General features: G+C 53.9%; 1 protein-coding gene across 2 annotated transcripts in view; it reads right to left on the bottom strand.

The window, feature by feature from the left end:
- Window positions 1–6,416: 6,416 nt before the first annotated feature.
- Window positions 6,417–19,021, bottom strand: part of STEAP2 (STEAP2 metalloreductase) — a 182,981-nt gene continuing 170,376 nt past the window's right edge. Inside the window, exon 5 of one of the 2 annotated variants that reach the window (XM_086941790.1) lies at window positions 6,417–8,268. In XM_086941790.1, coding sequence (XP_086797916.1) covers window positions 7,984–8,268 — 285 coding nt within the window. In that variant the 3' untranslated portion in view covers window positions 6,417–7,983. The remainder of the gene's footprint in view (window positions 8,269–19,021) is intronic. The other variant, XR_015300714.1, reaches the window with a different exon arrangement.

The raw sequence follows: 19,021 nt of genomic DNA, 5'->3' as shown, positions 1-19,021 counted from the left end.
ATACAACTGCCTTCCTGCTCTGGAGCTGCCCCAGTTATAGGGCTGGCGTGCTTTGATGTCCGGACCCTCGCACTTGGAGGTCGGGAGGTCCGGGATGAGGGAGTCCAGACACCCAGCAGGGGGGTGGAGCCAGCGCCCGGGGAGGCGATGGGCGAGCGGCACTTGGCGGGGGAGAGCCATCGGCACCTCTTTCTCCCATTGACTTGCCAAGTAGCCCGCTCACCTCCTGGGTGGAGGGTGGTGCCGGAATGTCTGAGGCCGGGCTAGGCCCAGGGTTGAGGTCGATCGGGGGCCAGGCGGCCTCGTGGTGAAGTGTCCAAGATGGCGGCCCAGGCTGGGTGCGTGGGCCGGCAGTGGATCGGACCCACGAGGTTAACGTGCTCGAGGGCAGGGGTCCCGGAGGGGACGGAGGACGTGCAATGGTGGTGTGTGGTACTTGCGTGACCGGGCCTGGGCCTGGTTGGGCCGGGGGAGAGCGGCCCTTCATGTGGCCTGTCCAACATGCGTCCCCCCCAGCTGAAGGCGGGGAGAGTTACCCATCCTCTTGGGGACTCTCCTCGTCGAGGCGGAAAAACCGGGACAGGCCATCCGCGTTGGCGTGATCTGGCCCAGGCCGGTGTTCGACTGTGAAGTCCATACCTTGCAAGGAGATGGACCAGCGTAGCAACTTTGGGTTTTCCCCCCGCATATGCATCAGCCACTGCAGGGGTCGGTGGTCGGTCTGCACCCGAAAGTGGGTGCCAAAAAGGTAGGGCCGGAGCTTCTTGAGGGCCCATACCACAGCGAAGGCTTCCCTCTCTATGGTGCTCCAGCGTTGCTCCCGTGGTAGGAGTCTCCGGCTGATGAAGGCCACCGGTTGATCAAGGCCTTCGGTGTTCACTTGAGACAGGACCGCCCCAATGCCCTGGTCGGAGGCGTCCGTCTGGACGACGAACTCCCGGCTGTAGTCTGGGGCCTGGAGCACAGGAGCGGAACACATGGCGGCCTTCAACTGTTCGAATGCCGTTTGACACTCTGGGGTCCAGTTCACTTTCTTGGGCTGATTCTTTGACGTGAGTTCTGTGAGGGGCCCCACTATGGTACCATAGTCTTTCACGAACCTTCGGTAATAGCCCGTGAGGCCCAGGAAGGCTCGTACCTCGGTTTGGGTGATGGGGGGCTGCCAGTCCTGGATGGCGGCAATTTTCAGCTGTAGAGGGGCCACTAGGCCGCTTCCCACCTGGTGTCCGAGGTAGGTCACAGACCCTTGTCCAATTTGACACTTGCTGGCCTTGATCGTGAGGCCAGCTCGCTGAAGGGCTTGCAGCACGGCTCGGAGGTGGTGGAGGTGCTCGGTCCAATGGTGGCTGTAGACAGCGATGTCGTCTAGGTAGGCGGCGCTGAATCCTTCGAGCCCCGCCAGGACCTGATTGACGAGCCGTTGGAATGTTGCTGGGGCATTCTTCATGCCGAAGGGCATGACCGTGAAATGGTAATGGCCATCGGGGGTGGAGAAGGCAGAACGTTCTTGCGCTCGGGGTGTGAGGCCGATCTGCCAATAGCCTGCGGTCAGGTCGAAGATGCTGAGGTAGTGGGCAGCTCCCATTCGGTCGACCAGTTCATCTGCCCGGGGGATGGGATGTGCGTCCGTTCTGGTGACCGCATTCAAGCCCCGGTAGTCGACGCAGAACCGGAGTTCTGGTGTGGTGCCGGGGGCAGCTGCTTTGGGGACCAGTACGACAGGGCTGGCCCAGGGACTGTCTGAGGGCTCGATGACCCCGAGCGTGAGCATCTTGGCTACTTCGGTCTGGATGCAGGCCCGTACCCGATCTGGCACGCGGTATGCCCGGTGGCGGATAGGGGGGCTGTCCCCGGTGTCCACATCGTGCACACACCAGGAAGTGACACCTGGGGTGAGGGAGAACAGGCTGGCGAACGGGGACAGGAGGGCTTGACACTCTTGGCGTTGTTCTCTGGTGAGGGTCTCCGAGAGTCGGACCCCATCTACGGAGCCGTCTTGCTCCTGAGTCCGTAGGAGGTCAGGGAGAGGCTCGGAGTCTTCTTCAACCCCACTGTCTGTGGCCATCAGGAGGCTGAGCTCCGTTCGCACAAAGTGGGGCTTTAGTCTGTTAGCGTGGAGGACCCGGAGAGGGTTCCGGGAGGATTCCATGTCGATGAGATAGGTGGCAGGACCCTTGCGCTCGATTACTTTGAAGGGCCCCGTCCATTTGTCTTGTAGAGCGCATGGCTCCGTGGGGGACATTACCCATACCTGTTGGCCAGGTTCGAATTCAATGGACGAGGCATTCTGGTCATACCATTTTTTCATGTCCTCTTGACTGGCCTCTAGGTTGGCTTTCGCTAGTTCTCTGAACCGCCGGGTCTGGTTGCGGAGGGTGAGGAGGTACCGGAAGACATCTGGGGGGTTCTTTAACGGAGGCATCTCCCAGCCCTCTTTGACTAGGCTGAGCGGCCCCCGCACTGGGTGTCCATATAGCAGTTCAAATGGGCTGAAGCCTAGGGATTTCTGAGGGACCTCTCGGTAGGCGAAGAGGAGGCACGGCAGTAGCACATCCCACTGGCGACGGAGGGGCTCTTCCAACCCCCCGATCATCCCCTTTAGCGTGCGGTTGAACCGCTCAACAAGTCCGTTCCCTTGAGGGTGATAGGGGGTCGTGAATCGGTAGGTGACCCCGCACTGCTGCCAGAGGGATTTCATGTATTTAGAGATAAAGTTCGTGCCTCTGTCGCTGACGACTTCTCGGGGGAAGCCCACACGGGAGAAGATCCCCATCAGAGCCCGGCCGACTACCGGGGCTGTCACAGTCCGCAGAGGAACAGCCTCAGGATAGCGGGTGGCGTGGTCTACTAGTACCAAGATGAATCGATGGCCTTGTTTTGTGCGCGGGTCCAGGGGCCCCACAATGTCTATTCCGACCCTCTCAAATGGGGTAGTGACCACAGGGAAAGGTTGCAGGGGGGCCTTTAGTTTGCGGCCGCTCTTTCCACTGGCTTGGCACGTGGGGCAAGATCGGCAATGCTGGTGCACATCGTTCCTCATTTTCGGCCAGAAGAAGTGGGTCACTAGGCGACTGTAAGTTTTATCTTGTCCCAGGTGCCCTGCCAGGGGGACATCGTGGGCCAGGTTTAGCAGAAAGTCTCTAAAGCGGAGGGGCACCACTAATACTCTGTTGGCCCCCAGCTCGGCGATTCTTTGCTCGCTGTACAGCAGGTCATTGTCCCAGTAGACCCAATGAGTTCCGGAGGTATCCCCTGCGCTTTGGGCGAGCGCTTGCTGGCGGAGTCCCTCGAGGGAGGGACAGGTCTTCTGTTCTTGGCGAAATTGTTCTTGCGTGGGCCCCCCCTCTTGAGGCCACTGGTCGAGGTTAGCGAGGTCGGAGGGTTGAGCTGGTTCGGAGGGGATGTCATGGTCGGTGGTTTCGGCTGGGGCGACCGGAGGCGGTGGCGCCGGCCATTCGGGTTCTTCTGGGTGGTGGTTGGCACGGGCGGCCATGGACCGGGTGGTGACGCACGCCCAGTCTGGAACGCCTAACATCCCCAGGTGTTCTTTTCGCTCCACGGCTGCCCACGGAGAGCTTTCAAGGTCATTTCCAAGGAGGCAGTCTACGGGGGCGTCGTCTCGGACTGTTACTTTCAACATGCCGGAGACCCCTCCCCATTCGAAAGGGACGCAGGCCATCCGGCACAAACTTTCCGAGTTATCGGCTGATCGTACAGGGCAGAGAATGTTCGGTAAATACTGTTCTGGGGCCACCAGGTGACAGCGGACGGCTGTTACACTGGCCCCGGTGTCACGAAGGGCTTCGGCCCGGCGCCCATTGATGCTCACCCATTGGCTGTACTTCTGGGTGTTAGCGGGTAGGGGGACCCGCGGGACCATGTCTTTCCCCCCTAAGCATGCCAGAGCCATGGCGGCTGGCTCCCACTCTTGATGCTCTTGTTCGTATTCTTCCTGCTCCTCGGAGATCTGTTCTTCCCCTAGGGCCGCGGCGGCCACTTGGCGTGGTCTTGGGCTCTGGTACTGTGGGCAGTTTGGGTCGTTTGCGTAGTGGCCGACTCGTTGGCATCGGTGACACGTGACATTGGCTCTGTACCCCGGTCGCGCCGGGGTGCTGCCCCGGTTGGCCGGGGGGGTGGTGCTGGTTGCGGGGGCGGCCGGAGCGTTGTCTCTTCCTCGTCCTTGGCCCCCTCCTCCTCCTCTGGGTCGGTGCTGACCATTGTTGTTCCGGTTCTGTTCGTAGAACCCATTCCGGCCCACTCTGGTGATTTCCCACCGGTCAGCTTCCGCTGCGAGCTGCCGGGGATCTGTTAACTTGCTGTCGAGGAGGTGCTGGCGGAGTTCAATGAAGCAATTGTTCGACAGATGTTCCCATACCATCAGATTGAACAGTTGTTCGTAGGTCGTGACATTGCTTCCTCTGATCCAGCCCTCGAAGGCTCGGCTAAAGTAGGTTACGTAGTCCACCCAAGTGGTACCCGGGATGCGGGTGCAGTCTCGGAACCTCTGACGGTACATCTCGGGTGTGAGGCCATAGCGGGTGAGGAGGGCCGCTTTCATATGGTCATAGGAGGTCATCTGGTGGTCCGGGAGTTGTAGCAGGGTATCGCGGCCCTCATTGAGGAATCTCCCCCATAGACCGGCTCCCCAATCGCTTCTGTCGATCCGGTGTGCAGTCATAGCGATTTCATAGGCCTTAAACCATTGCTGGATGTCGTCTTCTCGGAAGTATTCTCGGACGACATCCTTGGGGATGTGTACCTTTTTCTCTGTGGCCCCTGAGGTGTGGGGTCGCTCGGGCACCCCTGCTTCTTTATTCTGCTTGCGCAGGTTGATCTCGGCTAGGTTCCGTTCGTGTTCGTATGCCAGTTTCTTTTCCTCGAGCTCCCTTTGTCTCTGTTTTTCTTCTCTTTCTTCTCGGAGACGCAGGTGCTCTAAGTTGATTTTTTGTTCGGCCAGCTTGAGTTCAATGTCCATCTTGAGTCGGGCCATTTCCAGCTCGTGTAGTCGGGTTCTTTCTCTTTCCTGGATCTCGTCTTGCGAGAGACCCGTTCTTTGCCCTTCAGGGGCCGTGGTTGTTTTTTCTGCGGTGCTTTGATCGGGGGTTCCGGCAGCCCCGGTCTCCGCCCAAGATTCTAGGGCATGCTTGAAATCATCTTTGGTGCTTAGTCCGGTGGTAGCGATACCCAGTTCGATGCAGAATTGTTTTAGTTCACGATGGCTGTACTCCTCTAGTTTCTCCATTTGGAACTTCTCGGTTGATCCGCTTTCTTTAGTTGTCATTGTGATTTCGTCGTGGGGTGAGCTACTCTCTGTACGTTATGCGGTGATTCGAATCGCGCCGCTGGCCACCAATGTTAGACGGACCGGGAGGGTCGGCCGAGATTACGGGGAGAGGTCTCCGGGGAGAGCCGTCTCCAACGACTGTACAGACAAGTAACTTCCCCCCCACAGACGGACACCACACAAGGTTGAAGGTTAACGAGACTTTATATGCAATTCTTAGGTTACGATGATATGGTACAAGGAGGTCTGGACTCAGGGGTCCCCTCGGTTCTAGTCTCTGGCTTAGGAAAGGGGTAGCGGGACAGTCTTTGTTACCGATGAGTGGAAAATAGCTCTCAATCCTCGAGCTCGGCGTTCTAGATGATCGGGCCGCGGCGGAGCCAGGCAGGTCCCGAGATGGACGAAGGAAGGACGACGGTCCGCGGCGGAGCCTGCAGGTCCCGGTGAAGATGACGGTTACAACGGTCCGCGGCCACGCCAGCAGGTCCCGACGACGATGATGGATTTGAAGGTTGCGAAGGCTGTGGCAGCGCCAACAGGCAGGACGATGGTGCACAGGACAGAGCTATGGCAGCGCCAGTAGTCCGTCCAGGATGAGTTCCTCTTTACGTCTCTCGACTCCAAGATACAACTGCCTTCCTGCTCTGGAGCTGCCCCAGTTATAGGGCTGGCGTGCTTTGATGTCCGGACCCTCGCACTTGGAGGTCGGGAGGTCCGGGATGAGGGAGTCCAGACACCCAGCAGGGGGGTGGAGCCAGCGCCCGGGGAGGCGATGGGCGAGCGGCACTTGGCGGGGGAGAGCCATCGGCACCTCTTTCCCCCATTGACTTGCCAAGTAGCCCGCTCACCTCCTGGGTGGAGGGTGGTGCCGGAATGTCTGAGGCCGGGCTAGGCCCAGGGTTGAGGTCGATCGGGGGCCAGGCGGCCTCGTGGTGAAGTGTCCAAGATGGCGGCCCAGGCTGGGTGCGTGGGCCGGCAGTGGATCGGACCCACGAGGTTAACGTGCTCGAGGGCAGGGGTCCCGGAGGGGACGGAGGACGTGCAATGGTGGTGTGTGGTACTTGCGTGACCGGGCTTGGGCCTGGTTGGGCCGGGGGAGAGCGGCCCTTCATGTGGCCTGTCCAACACTAACGAAAGTGAGTGCAGAGAGGGGACAGAAGGAGCAAGATTTCAGGGTCGGCTGTTGCTGGGGCATACTACTGCAAGGCAAGGTGGCCTATGGCCGGGGGGCGAGCTGGACCCAGGCCTGGGGCAGCAATGTTCCGAGGGACGCAGCAGGGAATTACCTGACAATGTCATTCAAACAGCAACTCATCAATCCCACTTTGTTTTAATCGGGTCCCGTTAAAGACTTTGTAAACTGCTCTTAATGTACTTCAGCATAATTGTTAGCACCCCATCAACCCCTTTCCTCCTCCCAACTCCATCAAACCTCCTGCCGTCACACCGCAACGACCACCACACCCAACCCCTACCCCACAATAAACACCAATTTTCTTTTCGCCTAAGGCACAGTCCCGGTCAATCAGATTTACGGCCGACCCTGCTCCTAGTTACGGTAGCTAATCCAGAACTAGAAACTGGGGACTTGCTTACTAGGCTTGCTCGAAATAATTTGGGTCTGGTATTACAAAAAGCACCAGGACGACTTTTGCGCACAAACAGTAGCATACTGAAAGCTGTAGTGTGCTACAATGCAAGCAAGAAATTAAGGCCCACCTCCTGGTGAGGTAGTGAAAGGCAGCCATAATTGGTGTATAAAGGCCTCTCACACTCATGATCCCCACATCTATGCCCCTGGTTCCAAATTTGCCTTTCATCAACTCTCAATGATTAAGTCTGCAGTGAGTAACCACAGTCTTAACTGTCAATAAAGGCTTGTCCTGTTTAAAGCCAAAACACCAATATAAACAAGGATTGGCAATGCCAATATGTGTGGCTTTTAAGGAATGTTGTATGGTAATGTGAAGCATTACAAGCAAATGGCATGAGAATGGACATGCATTTGTGTGGCAGCAAAGGACTGTATAATACAATTGGTGTAGGTTGAAAGGTCAGGCGACAGTTGCACGGTCAAGCCAGACCTAAAAATCCATGTAGGTTAATGATTGTCTGCGTTCCGTCTGTGTTGCTACCATGGAAACACACTATAAATTATCTAGTTATCTAAGACATTTTTAGAGGATTACAATGTTGTGTGTGTGCCCCTGAAAATTTAAGCTCAGGAAGCCAGATAAATGTACAAAATGATCACATCTATGTGGTGAGAAAGCACTTTTTTGTGCAAGCACACACTTCTGTCCAATCAAAACATGTGTTCCTGGCTCCGAACGTGTGGCCAGAGCCAAACCCCCATTCTAGTGATGTTCACATAATTCTCTGGCAACAGCTGCACTGTCAAACCAGACCATAATATTCACACAAGGCACAGAGAGAACACAAAACACATGGGTACAAAATGATAAGCTAAACAGAGTTTACAAGTAAGCAATAAGTACACAATATTACTTTGATGTTTGTTTCCAGGAGTAGATATAGATAACCCACTGCGGTTAAAGGCTGCAATGAGCCGGTGTTTCAAGCACATCTTCGCTGTGTTGGTGTATTTGTGTTTCAATCATCTCCAACAAAAAAGACTTACATAAAAGTATTGATTAGCAAATCAATATTAACAGGTACTGTCAATATGGGTTACAGCATCAAATGACTGTGATCCTTTCTGGTGAGAGCTGTGATGATGTACCATATGATTCTTCAATAAATTGGCTTTTCTCCCAACCTCGTCTGATCCTTCTCAGTCTCCAGCTCACACATGGAAGAAGTAAAATAATTTTACCCAGCACTACAACAAATGGTAGCACGAGAGCAAGGACAAAGTTTGGTGGGGTGTAAAACCTGTAGTATTCCTCTTCGAAGGCTCTTTTCCATCCATAAATCAATATGTGAAATGTGCCTATGAGAAGAGCGACATATCCAAGTGTGGACTTTGAAAGACAGAAAAAAAAAAAAGATGTTAAACAAGTAGAATTGAAAACACTTTACATAAGACATCATTCTTGATCGCATGCAAATGGTGCATTTTAAAAGACTAAGCAATGTAAAAAACACATAACTGCATCATAAAAATACACAGACTCGGGGTTTAGCCCAATGGCTCTTATGTATCAATGCATTTCTCCATAGACCCAGAATGGAGAAACTCCTTTGATACATCACGCCCTCTATTCATCTGCATGTCTATATATGAACATAATACTTATGTTGCGCTTTCTCCCACCATTCTGATATTTCCGAGGGCTGTAAATAGCTGATGTGACTAATAGCCAATTTAACAGTTGTCAGTTTAAGTGAGTTGGCCTTATGGCGATTCAAACTGATGACCTGCACATCAATCCATAGGGAGAGTGTTTAAATCAATGATCAATCCTGCCTGTTGAATGGGAATTTGCACATGGTGTGTTTCGGCACTCTTCACATTTCTACATGGCAAATAGAGCCTCAGTGCTAAATTGGTCCACATGGTCAATTTTGGTGTAAGTTTTCTCAAGCTGAAGCTTACACATGGCCGTCTCCTGGGGGGTGGGGGGATAAGCACAGAAGGGGATAAGGGGGCTTCATACTTTGCTCTTTTAACACAGGGAAATGCACATTTATTCATTTTGAAGATGGTACACTATCTCCTTTGGTGTGAGGCTTCTCCTCAACATAATTTTGTGGGAGGTAAGGCAGTTTTTCTTTCCTTTTCAGAATACGACATGTTCTCAGGAAAAGTCATTTAGCATATTTGAACTAAATGAAATAACTGCAGGCAAAGTAATTACCTGCAGTGTTTCTGGTTCAGAGTCAAACAAGCATGACTTTTCGGTATCTTGAAGGCTTTTTCAAGGTTTTGTAATAAACGCAATATTGGTATGAGGGTACCACAATATCGTGGACCTATGGTCATGCAACAAAAATGTAGCGTCTCAAACATCGTTTTTAAAACTAGTGCTCCATAGCTCCTCTGTAGAGTTAATATTAGAAAATCGACACCCTACGGAGCGATATTTTTGTAAATGATAGTTAGGCCACAATATGTGTCAGGCGATATTTTCAGCATGAGCAATGCTAATGTGCACCCAAACACAAGTTGCGAGCACACACACACACAGTACAGTATATGCAGCTACAGTATATAATAACATTAGCTGATCAAAAAGAAAAGAAATAGTAAATATTAAAAAGCATTGCAAAATAAACAGGGCATTAAATTGAATTAAACAAATATAATTTTACAATTAAAACCTTATCTTTAAACGGATAGCTAACAAATATTTCATTCTAGTATAAAAATACCCCATCAGTTTAATGTATTATCTTGGTTTTCAACAACAGAGGGAACATCAAGAGACATTTTTTCAAAAATCCTAGTTGGGTTGTTGCCAGAGGTGAGAATTAACTCAAGGGACTAACAGCTGTTATGTAATCTGTTCTCTGCATCTGTTTTCTCGAAGACTAAACCCCTGATTAAAAGAAAAAAAACATGATATATATATAAATATCCAAACACAAACAGCCCCAAGGAGAGGGCACTTTACATAGCGGGTGCCGGTGTAGAGAACGGGCTTGTCCTAATACTATCTCTCTCACCAAAGGTTCCTTTGTGGAAAGGAAAACACTGCACTCCAACAGGGTGTGATACTTAAATGATTTATTCTTGTGCAGTTACCACTGACCACCACCAACGCGTTTCAACCTAATAGGTCTTGCTCACCTTTCCACGAAGGAACCTTTGGGATATATATATATATATATATATATATATATATATATATATATATATATATACATATACACACACACACTATGCTTAAGACTTTGCTGTAGAAATGGCAAGACTGTCACTTTTTATCTCGGTGTGGATGGCACTGTGCTAATCATATGCTTTTTAAAGACTTTTATAGAGAAGCAGACAGCAGACATTTGAGGTGAGCAGATCTTGAGTGTCACGCTGGTGTTGAGAGTGCTCTATACAGGAGCTGCTTTCCACCTAAACTTGAGAACTACCCAGAGTTCTCTACTTCTTTTTTTGCATAATTTATGCGTCACTCTATGCCTGAAAGGGTATTGTTTTGATTTATACTGGGTGCTCCCTTGTGTCTGGACAAAGCTATACCTCTCTGAAGAGCTCAAATTAGAGCGAAACACTGTCAGGGATTGCTTTTACTCATTTTAGGTTGGCTTGGTTGGAATTTTACCAAATCTAAGCTGTAATACTGTGCCTGGAGTGCTAAATGGCTTTTGTCATTTTACAGACCAGCGTGGACAGCACTGTGCTAGTCCTATGTTTAAAGACTTTGCTGTAGAAATGGCACACAAGTTTGTCACTTTCTATCTCTGCATGGATGGCACTGTGCTAATCCTAAACTTTTTAGAAACACTATTGTCAGTATTGTCATCAGTGATGTCATTTGAGATCTCAGTGATGTCACTGACCATGCCATGAGTGATGTAATATGTGACGTCATTAGCAGTGCATTGTGGGGGCACGAGTCATAGTTACCTCAACTAACTATAATGGGCGAATTTCTCTGGTTTTGTACGATAGGCATGTCCAACTAACTAGAACATCCCTGAAACCTATAATTTCTTCAGTTCATTTCAAAAGGTTTTTTTAATGCTAATTTCTAACTATAACGTCCCTGAAAGCTATGGTTTTTTTCAGTATATTTCAAAGGTTTTGTAAATGCTAATTTCTAACTAAAATGTCCCTGCAACCTATGGTATTTTCCGTGAATTTACAAGGTTTTTTAAATGCTAATTTCTAACTATGCCTACATAGGTAGGACATATGCAGAAAGAGGAAGAAAGGCGCCGAAAGAACCAAGAGAAATGCAGAAAGAGGCAACAGAAGTACAGAAAGAGGCAAGTAAGGTGCAGAAAGAAGCAAGAGCAGTGCAGAAACAACCAACAGAGGTGCAAAACGATGCAAGGGGTGCAGAAAAAAGTAGGAGAGGTACAGAAAGAGGCAAGATAAGTACAGAAAGAGGCAGCACGGGTTTGGAAAAAAGGAAGAGAAGTCCAGAAAGAAGCAACAGGGGTGCTGAAAGCGGCCCGAAGGGTGCAGTAAGAGCAAGAGAATTACAGAAAAAAGCAACAGGTGCAGAAAAAGGCAGGAAAAGTGCAGAAAGAGGGAACAAGGGTGCACAATAGGCAACAGAGGTACAGAAAGGGAAGATAGACGCAGAAAGAGGCAGGAGGGGTACAGAAGGAGGCAAGAAAGAAGCAAAAGAGATGCAGAAAGACGCAAGAGTAGTGCAGAAAGAAAGAAGAGAAGTGAAGAAAGAGGCAAGAGAATTGCTGTAAGAAACAACAGAGGTATAGAAAGAAGCAAGAGAAGTGCAGAAAGAGGCAAGTAAGATGCAGAAAGAAGCAAGAGCAGTGCAGAAAGAACCAACAGAGGTGCAAAACGAGGCAAGAGGGTTGCAGAAAAAAGTAGGAGAGGTGCAGAAAGAGGCAAGACAAGTACAGAAAGAGGCAGGAGGCGCAAAGGGTGCAGAAAGAGCAAGAGAAGTAAAGAAAGGAGCAAGAGAAGTAAAGAAATAAGCAACAGAGGTACAGAAAGAGGTAAGAGAGGTGCAGAAAAAGGCAAGAAAGGTGCAGAAAGAGGGAACAAGGGTGCAAAAATAGGCAACAGAGGTACAGAAAGGGAAGAGGGACGAAGAAAGAGGCAAGAGGGGTACAGAAGGAGGCAAAAGGGATGCAGAAAGAAACACAAGAGGTACAGAAAGACGCAAGAGTAGTTCAGAAAGAAATAAGAGGCAAGAGAATTGCTGAAAGAAGCAACAGAGGTATAGAAAGAAGCAAGAGCAGTGCAGAAAGAGGCACGTAAGATGCAGACAGAAGCAAGAGCAGTGCAGAAAGTAAGATGCAGACAGAAGCAAGAGCAGTGCAGAAAGAACAGAGCTGCAACAAGCATTTACAATGCAATGGTCTCGGCATTATTAAAGGTAGAGCTATTGGCATTGCTCATGACATTTTTTTCTTTCTTTTTTTTAAAATCATAAATAAATGGCATTGTCATTATTCGTTAAATAAATGGCATTGTCATGTACAATGCCAATAGCTTAATCGCTTGCAAATGCATGACCTATTGCATTTACAAACACACAGAGCCACCCTCACACACATACAGAGCCACCCACACAGAGCCACCCACACAGTCATTCACATAGAGCCACCTATACAGAGCCACCCTCACACAGACAGAGCCACCCACACCTAGAGCCACCTACAAAAAAAGCTATCCACACGGAGTCACGCACACACACAGAGCCACAGACAGAGCCACGCACACACAGACAGAGCCACACGCACACACAGAGCCACACACAGACAGAGCCACGCGCACACACACACACAGACAGAGAGCCACGTACACACACAGACAGAGAGCCACGTACACACACAGAGAGCCACGTACACACACAGACAGAGAGCCACGTACACACACAGACAGAGAGCCACGCACACAGACAGAGCCACGCACACAGACAGAGCCACGCACACAGACAGAGCCACGCACACACAGACACAGAGCCACGCACACACAGACACAGAGCCACGCACACAGAGCCACGCACACAGACAGAGCCGCACACAGACAGAGCCACGCGCACACACACACACAGACAGACAGAGCCACGTACACACACAGACAGAGAGCCACGTACACACACAGACAGAGAGCCACGTACACACACAGACAGAGAGCCACGTACACACACAGACAGAGAGCCACGTACACACACAGACAGAGAGCCACGTACACACACAGACAGAGAGCCACGCACACAGAGCCACGCACACAGACAGAGCCACGCACACAGACAGAGCCACGCACACAGACAGAGCCACGCACACAGACAGAGCCACGCACACAGACAGAGCCACGCACACAGACAGAGCCACGCACACAGACAGAGCCACGCACACAGACAGAGCCACGCACACAGACAGAGCCACGCACACAGACAGAGCCACGCACACAGACAGAGCCACGCACACAGACAGAGCCACGCACACAGACAGAGCCACGCACACACAGACACAGAGCCACGCACACAGAGCCACGCACACAGACACAGAGCCGCACACACAGACACAGAGCCACGCACACACACAGAGCCACGCACAGACACAGAGCCACGCACAGACACAGAGCCACGCACACACACAGAGCCACGCACACACACAGAGCCACGCACACACACAGAGCCACGCACACACACAGAGCCACGCACACACACAGAGCCACGCACACACACAGAGCCACGCACACACACAGAGCCACGCACACACACAGAGCCACGCACACACACAGAGCCACGCACACACACAGAGCCACGCACACACACAGAGCCTCGCGCACACACAGAGCCTCGCGCACACACAGAGCCTCGCGCACACACAGAGCCTCGCGCACACACAGAGCCTCGCGCACACACAGAGCCTCGCGCACACACAGAGCCTCGCGCACACACAGAGCCTCGCGCACACACAGAGCCTCGCGCACACACAGAGCCTCGCGCACACACAGAGCCTCGCGCACACACAGAGCCTCGCGCACACACAGAGCCTCGCGCACACACAGAGCCTCGCGCACACACAGAGCCTCGCGCACACACAGAGCCTCGCGCACACACAGAGCCTCGCGCACACACAGAGCCTCGCGCACACACAGAGCCTCGCGCACACACAGAGCCTCGCGCACACACAGAGCCTCGCGCACACACAGAGCCTCGCGCACACACAGAGCCTCGCACACACACAGAGCCTCGCACACACACAGAGCCTCGCACACACACACAGAGCCTCGCACACACACACACAGAGCCTCGCACACACACAGAGCCTCGCACACACACAGAGCCTCGCACACACACAGAGCCTCGCACACACACAGACAGAGCCACGCACACACACAGACAGAGCCACGCACACACACAGACAAAGCCACGCACACACACAGACAGAGCCACGCACACACACAGACAGAGCCACGCACACACACAGACAGAGCCACGCACACACACAGACAGAGCCACGCACACACACACACACACAGAGCCACGCACACACACACACACACACAGAGCCACGCACACACGCACACACACACACAGAGCCGCACACACACACACAGAGCCACGCACACACAGAGCCACGCACACACACACACACACACAGACAGAGCCACGCACACACACAGACAGAGCCACGCACACACACAGACAGAGCCACACACACAGAGCCACGCACACACACAGACAGAGCCACGCACACACACAGACAGAGCCACGCACACACACAGACAGAGCCACGCACACACACAGACAGAGCCACGCACACACACAGACAGAGCCACGCACACACACAGACAGAGCCACGCACACACACAGACAGAGCCACGCACACACACACACACAGAGCCACGCACAGACAGAGCCACGCACACACACAGACAGAGCCACGCACACACACAGACAGAGCCACGCACACAAACACACAGAGCCATGCACACACACAGACAGAGCCACGCACACACACAGAGCCACGCACACACACAGACAGAGCCACGCACACACACAGACAGAGCCACGCACACACACAGACAGAGCCACGCACACACACAGACAGAGCCACGCACACACACAGAGCCACGCACACAGACAGAGCCACGCACACAGACAGAGCCACGCACACAGACAGAGCCACGCACACAGACAGAGCCACGCACACAGACAGAGCCACGCACACAGACAGAGCCACGCACACAGACAGAGCCACGCACACAGACAGAGCCACGCACACACACAGAGCCACGCACACACACAGAGCCACGCACACACACAGAGCCACGCACACACACAGAGCCACGCACACACAGAGCCTCGCGCACACACAGAGCCTCGCGCACACACAGAGCCTCGCGCACACACAGAGCCTCGCGCACACACAGAGCCTCGCGCACACACAGAGCCTCGCGCACACACAGAGCCTCGCGCACACACAGAGCCTCGCGCACACACAGAGCCTCGCGCACACACAGAGCCTCGCGCACACACAGAGCCTCGCGCACACACAGAGCCTCGCGCACACACAGAGCCTCGCGCACACACAGAGCCTCGCGCACACACAGAGCCTCGCGCACACACAGAGCCTCGCGCACACACAGAGCCTCGCGCACACACAGAGCCTCGCGCACACACAGAGCCTCGCGCACACACAGAGCCTCGCGCACACACAGAGCCTCGCGCACACACAGAGCCTCGCGCACACACAGAGCCTCGCACACACACAGAGCCTCGCACACACACAGAGCCTCGCACACACACACAGAGCCTCGCACACACACACAGAGCCTCGCACACACACAGAGCCTCGCACACACACAGAGCCTCGCACACACACAGAGCCTCGCACACACACAGACAGAGCCACGCACACACACAGACAGAGCCACGCACACACACAGACAAAGCCACGCACACACACAGACAGAGCCACGCACACACACAGACAGAGCCACGCACACACACAGACAGAGCCACGCACACACACACACACACAGAGCCACGCACACACACACACACACACAGAGCCACGCACACACGCACACACACACACAGAGCCGCACACACACACACAGAGCCACGCACACACAGAGCCACGCACACACACACACACACACAGACAGAGCCACGCACACACACAGACAGAGCCACGCACACACACAGACAGAGCCACACACACAGAGCCACGCACACACACAGACAGAGCCACGCACACACACAGACAGAGCCACGCACACACACAGACAGAGCCACGCACACACACAGACAGAGCCACGCACACACACAGACAGAGCCACGCACACACACAGACAGAGCCACGCACACACACAGACAGAGCCACGCACACACACACACACAGAGCCACGCACAGACAGAGCCACGCACACACACAGACAGAGCCACGCACACACACAGACAGAGCCACGCACACAAACACACAGAGCCATGCACACACACAGACAGAGCCACGCACACACACAGAGCCACGCACACACACAGACAGAGCCACGCACACACACAGACAGAGCCACGCACACACACAGACAGAGCCACGCACACACACAGACAGAGCCACGCACACACACAGACAGAGCCACGCACACACACAGACAGAGCCACGCACACACACAGACAGAGCCACACACACAGAGCCACACACACACAGAGCCACACACACACACAGACAGAGCCACGCACACACACAGAGCCACACACACACACACACACAGAGCCACACACACACACACACAGAGCCACACACACACACACACACACAGAGCCACGCACACACACACACACAGAGCCACGCACACACACACACACACACACACACACACACAGAGCCACGCACACACACAGAGCCACGCACAAAGACAGAGCCATGCACAAAGACAGAGCCATGCACAAAGACAGAGTCACGCACACACACAGAGCCACGCACACACACAGAGCCACGCACACACACACACACAGAGCCACGCACACACACACACACAGAGCCACGCACACACACACAGAGCCACGCACACACACACACACAGAGCCACGCACACACACACACAGAGCCACGCACACACACAGACAGAGCCACGCACACACACAGAGCCACGCACACACACAGACAGAGCCACGCACACACACAGACAGAGCCACGCACACACACAGACAGAGCCACGCACACACACAGACAGAGCCACGCACACACACAGACAGAGCCACGCACACACACAGACAGAGCCACGCACACACACAGACAGAGCCACGCACACACACACACACACAGCCACGCACACACACATACACACACACACACACAGCCACACACACACAGAGCCACGCACATACAGAGCCACGCACACACACAGACAGAGCCACGCACACAGACAGACAGAGCCACGCACACACACAGACAGAGCCACGCACACACACAGATAGAGCCACGCACACACACAGACAGAGCCACGCACACACACAGACAGAGCCACGCACACACACAGACAGAGCCACGCACACACAGACAGAGCTACGCACACACACAAACAGAGCCACGCACACACACAGACAGAGCCACGCACAAACACAGACAGAGCCACGCACACACACACACACACACACACACAGCCACGCACACACACACACACAGCCACACACACACAGAGCCACGCACATACAGAGCCACGCACACACACAGACAGAGCCACGCACACACACAGACAGAGCCACGCACACACACACACACACACACACACACAGCCACACACACAGAGCCACGCACATACAGAGCCACGCACACACACAGACAGAGCCACGCACACACACAGACAGAGCCACGCACACACACATACACACACACACACACAGCCACACACACAGAGCCACGCACATACAGAGCCACGCACACACACAGACAGAGCCACGCACACACACAGACAGAGCCACGCACACACACAGACAGAGCCACGCACACACACACACACACACACACACACAGCCACGCACATACAGACCCACGCACACACACAGACAGAGCCACGCACACACACAGACAGAGCCACGCACACACACAGACAGAGCCACGCACACACACAGACAGAGCCACGCACACACAGACAGAGCTACGCACACACACAAACAGAGCCACGCACACACACAGACAGAGCCACGCACAAACACAGACAGAGCCACGCACAAACACAGACAGAGCCACGCACACACACACACACACACACACACACACACACACACACACACACACACACACACAGCCACACACAGAGCCACGCACATACAGAGCCACGCACACACACAGACAGACCCACGCACACACAGACAGAGCCACGCACACACACACAGACAGAGCCACGCACACACACACAGACAGAGCCACGCACACACACACAGACAGAGCCACGCACACACACACACAGAGCCACACACACACACACACACAGAGCCACACACAGACAGAGCCACACACACACACAGACAGAGCCACACACACACACACACACAGAGCCACGCACACACACACACACACACACACACACAGAGCCACGCACAAAGACAGAGCCACGCACAAAGACAGAGCCACGCACAAAGACAGAGCCACGCACAAAGACAGAGTCACGCACACACACAGCCTCGCGCACACAGAGCTTCGCGCGCACACACAGCCTCGCGCGCACACACAGCCTCGCGCGCACACACAGCCTCGCGCGCGCACACACAGCCTCGCGCGCGCACACACACAGCCTCGCGCGCGCGCACACACAGCCTCGCGCGCGCACACACAGCCTCGCGCGCGCACACACAGCCTCGCGCGCGCACACACAGCCTCGCGCACACACACACAGCCTCGCGCGCGCACACACAGCCTCGCACACACAGCCTCGCACACACAGCCTCGCACACACAGCCTCGCACACACAGCCTCGCACGCACACACAGCCGCACGCGCACACACAGCCGCGCGCGCACACACACAGCCTCGCGCGCACACACAGCCTCGCGCGCGCACACACAGCCTCGCGCGCGCACACACAGCCTCGCGCGCGCACACACAGCCGCGCGCACACACAGCCTCGCGCGCGCACACACAGCCTCGCGCGCACACACAGCCTCG

Source organism: Lissotriton vulgaris, chromosome 10, assembly GCF_964263255.1.
Source record: "Lissotriton vulgaris chromosome 10, aLisVul1.2, whole genome shotgun sequence".
Taxonomy (NCBI): Eukaryota; Metazoa; Chordata; class Amphibia; order Caudata; family Salamandridae; genus Lissotriton; species Lissotriton vulgaris.
The sequence above is the reverse complement of the archived record's forward strand: the minus strand, read 5'-3'. Positions and strand labels throughout refer to the sequence as shown.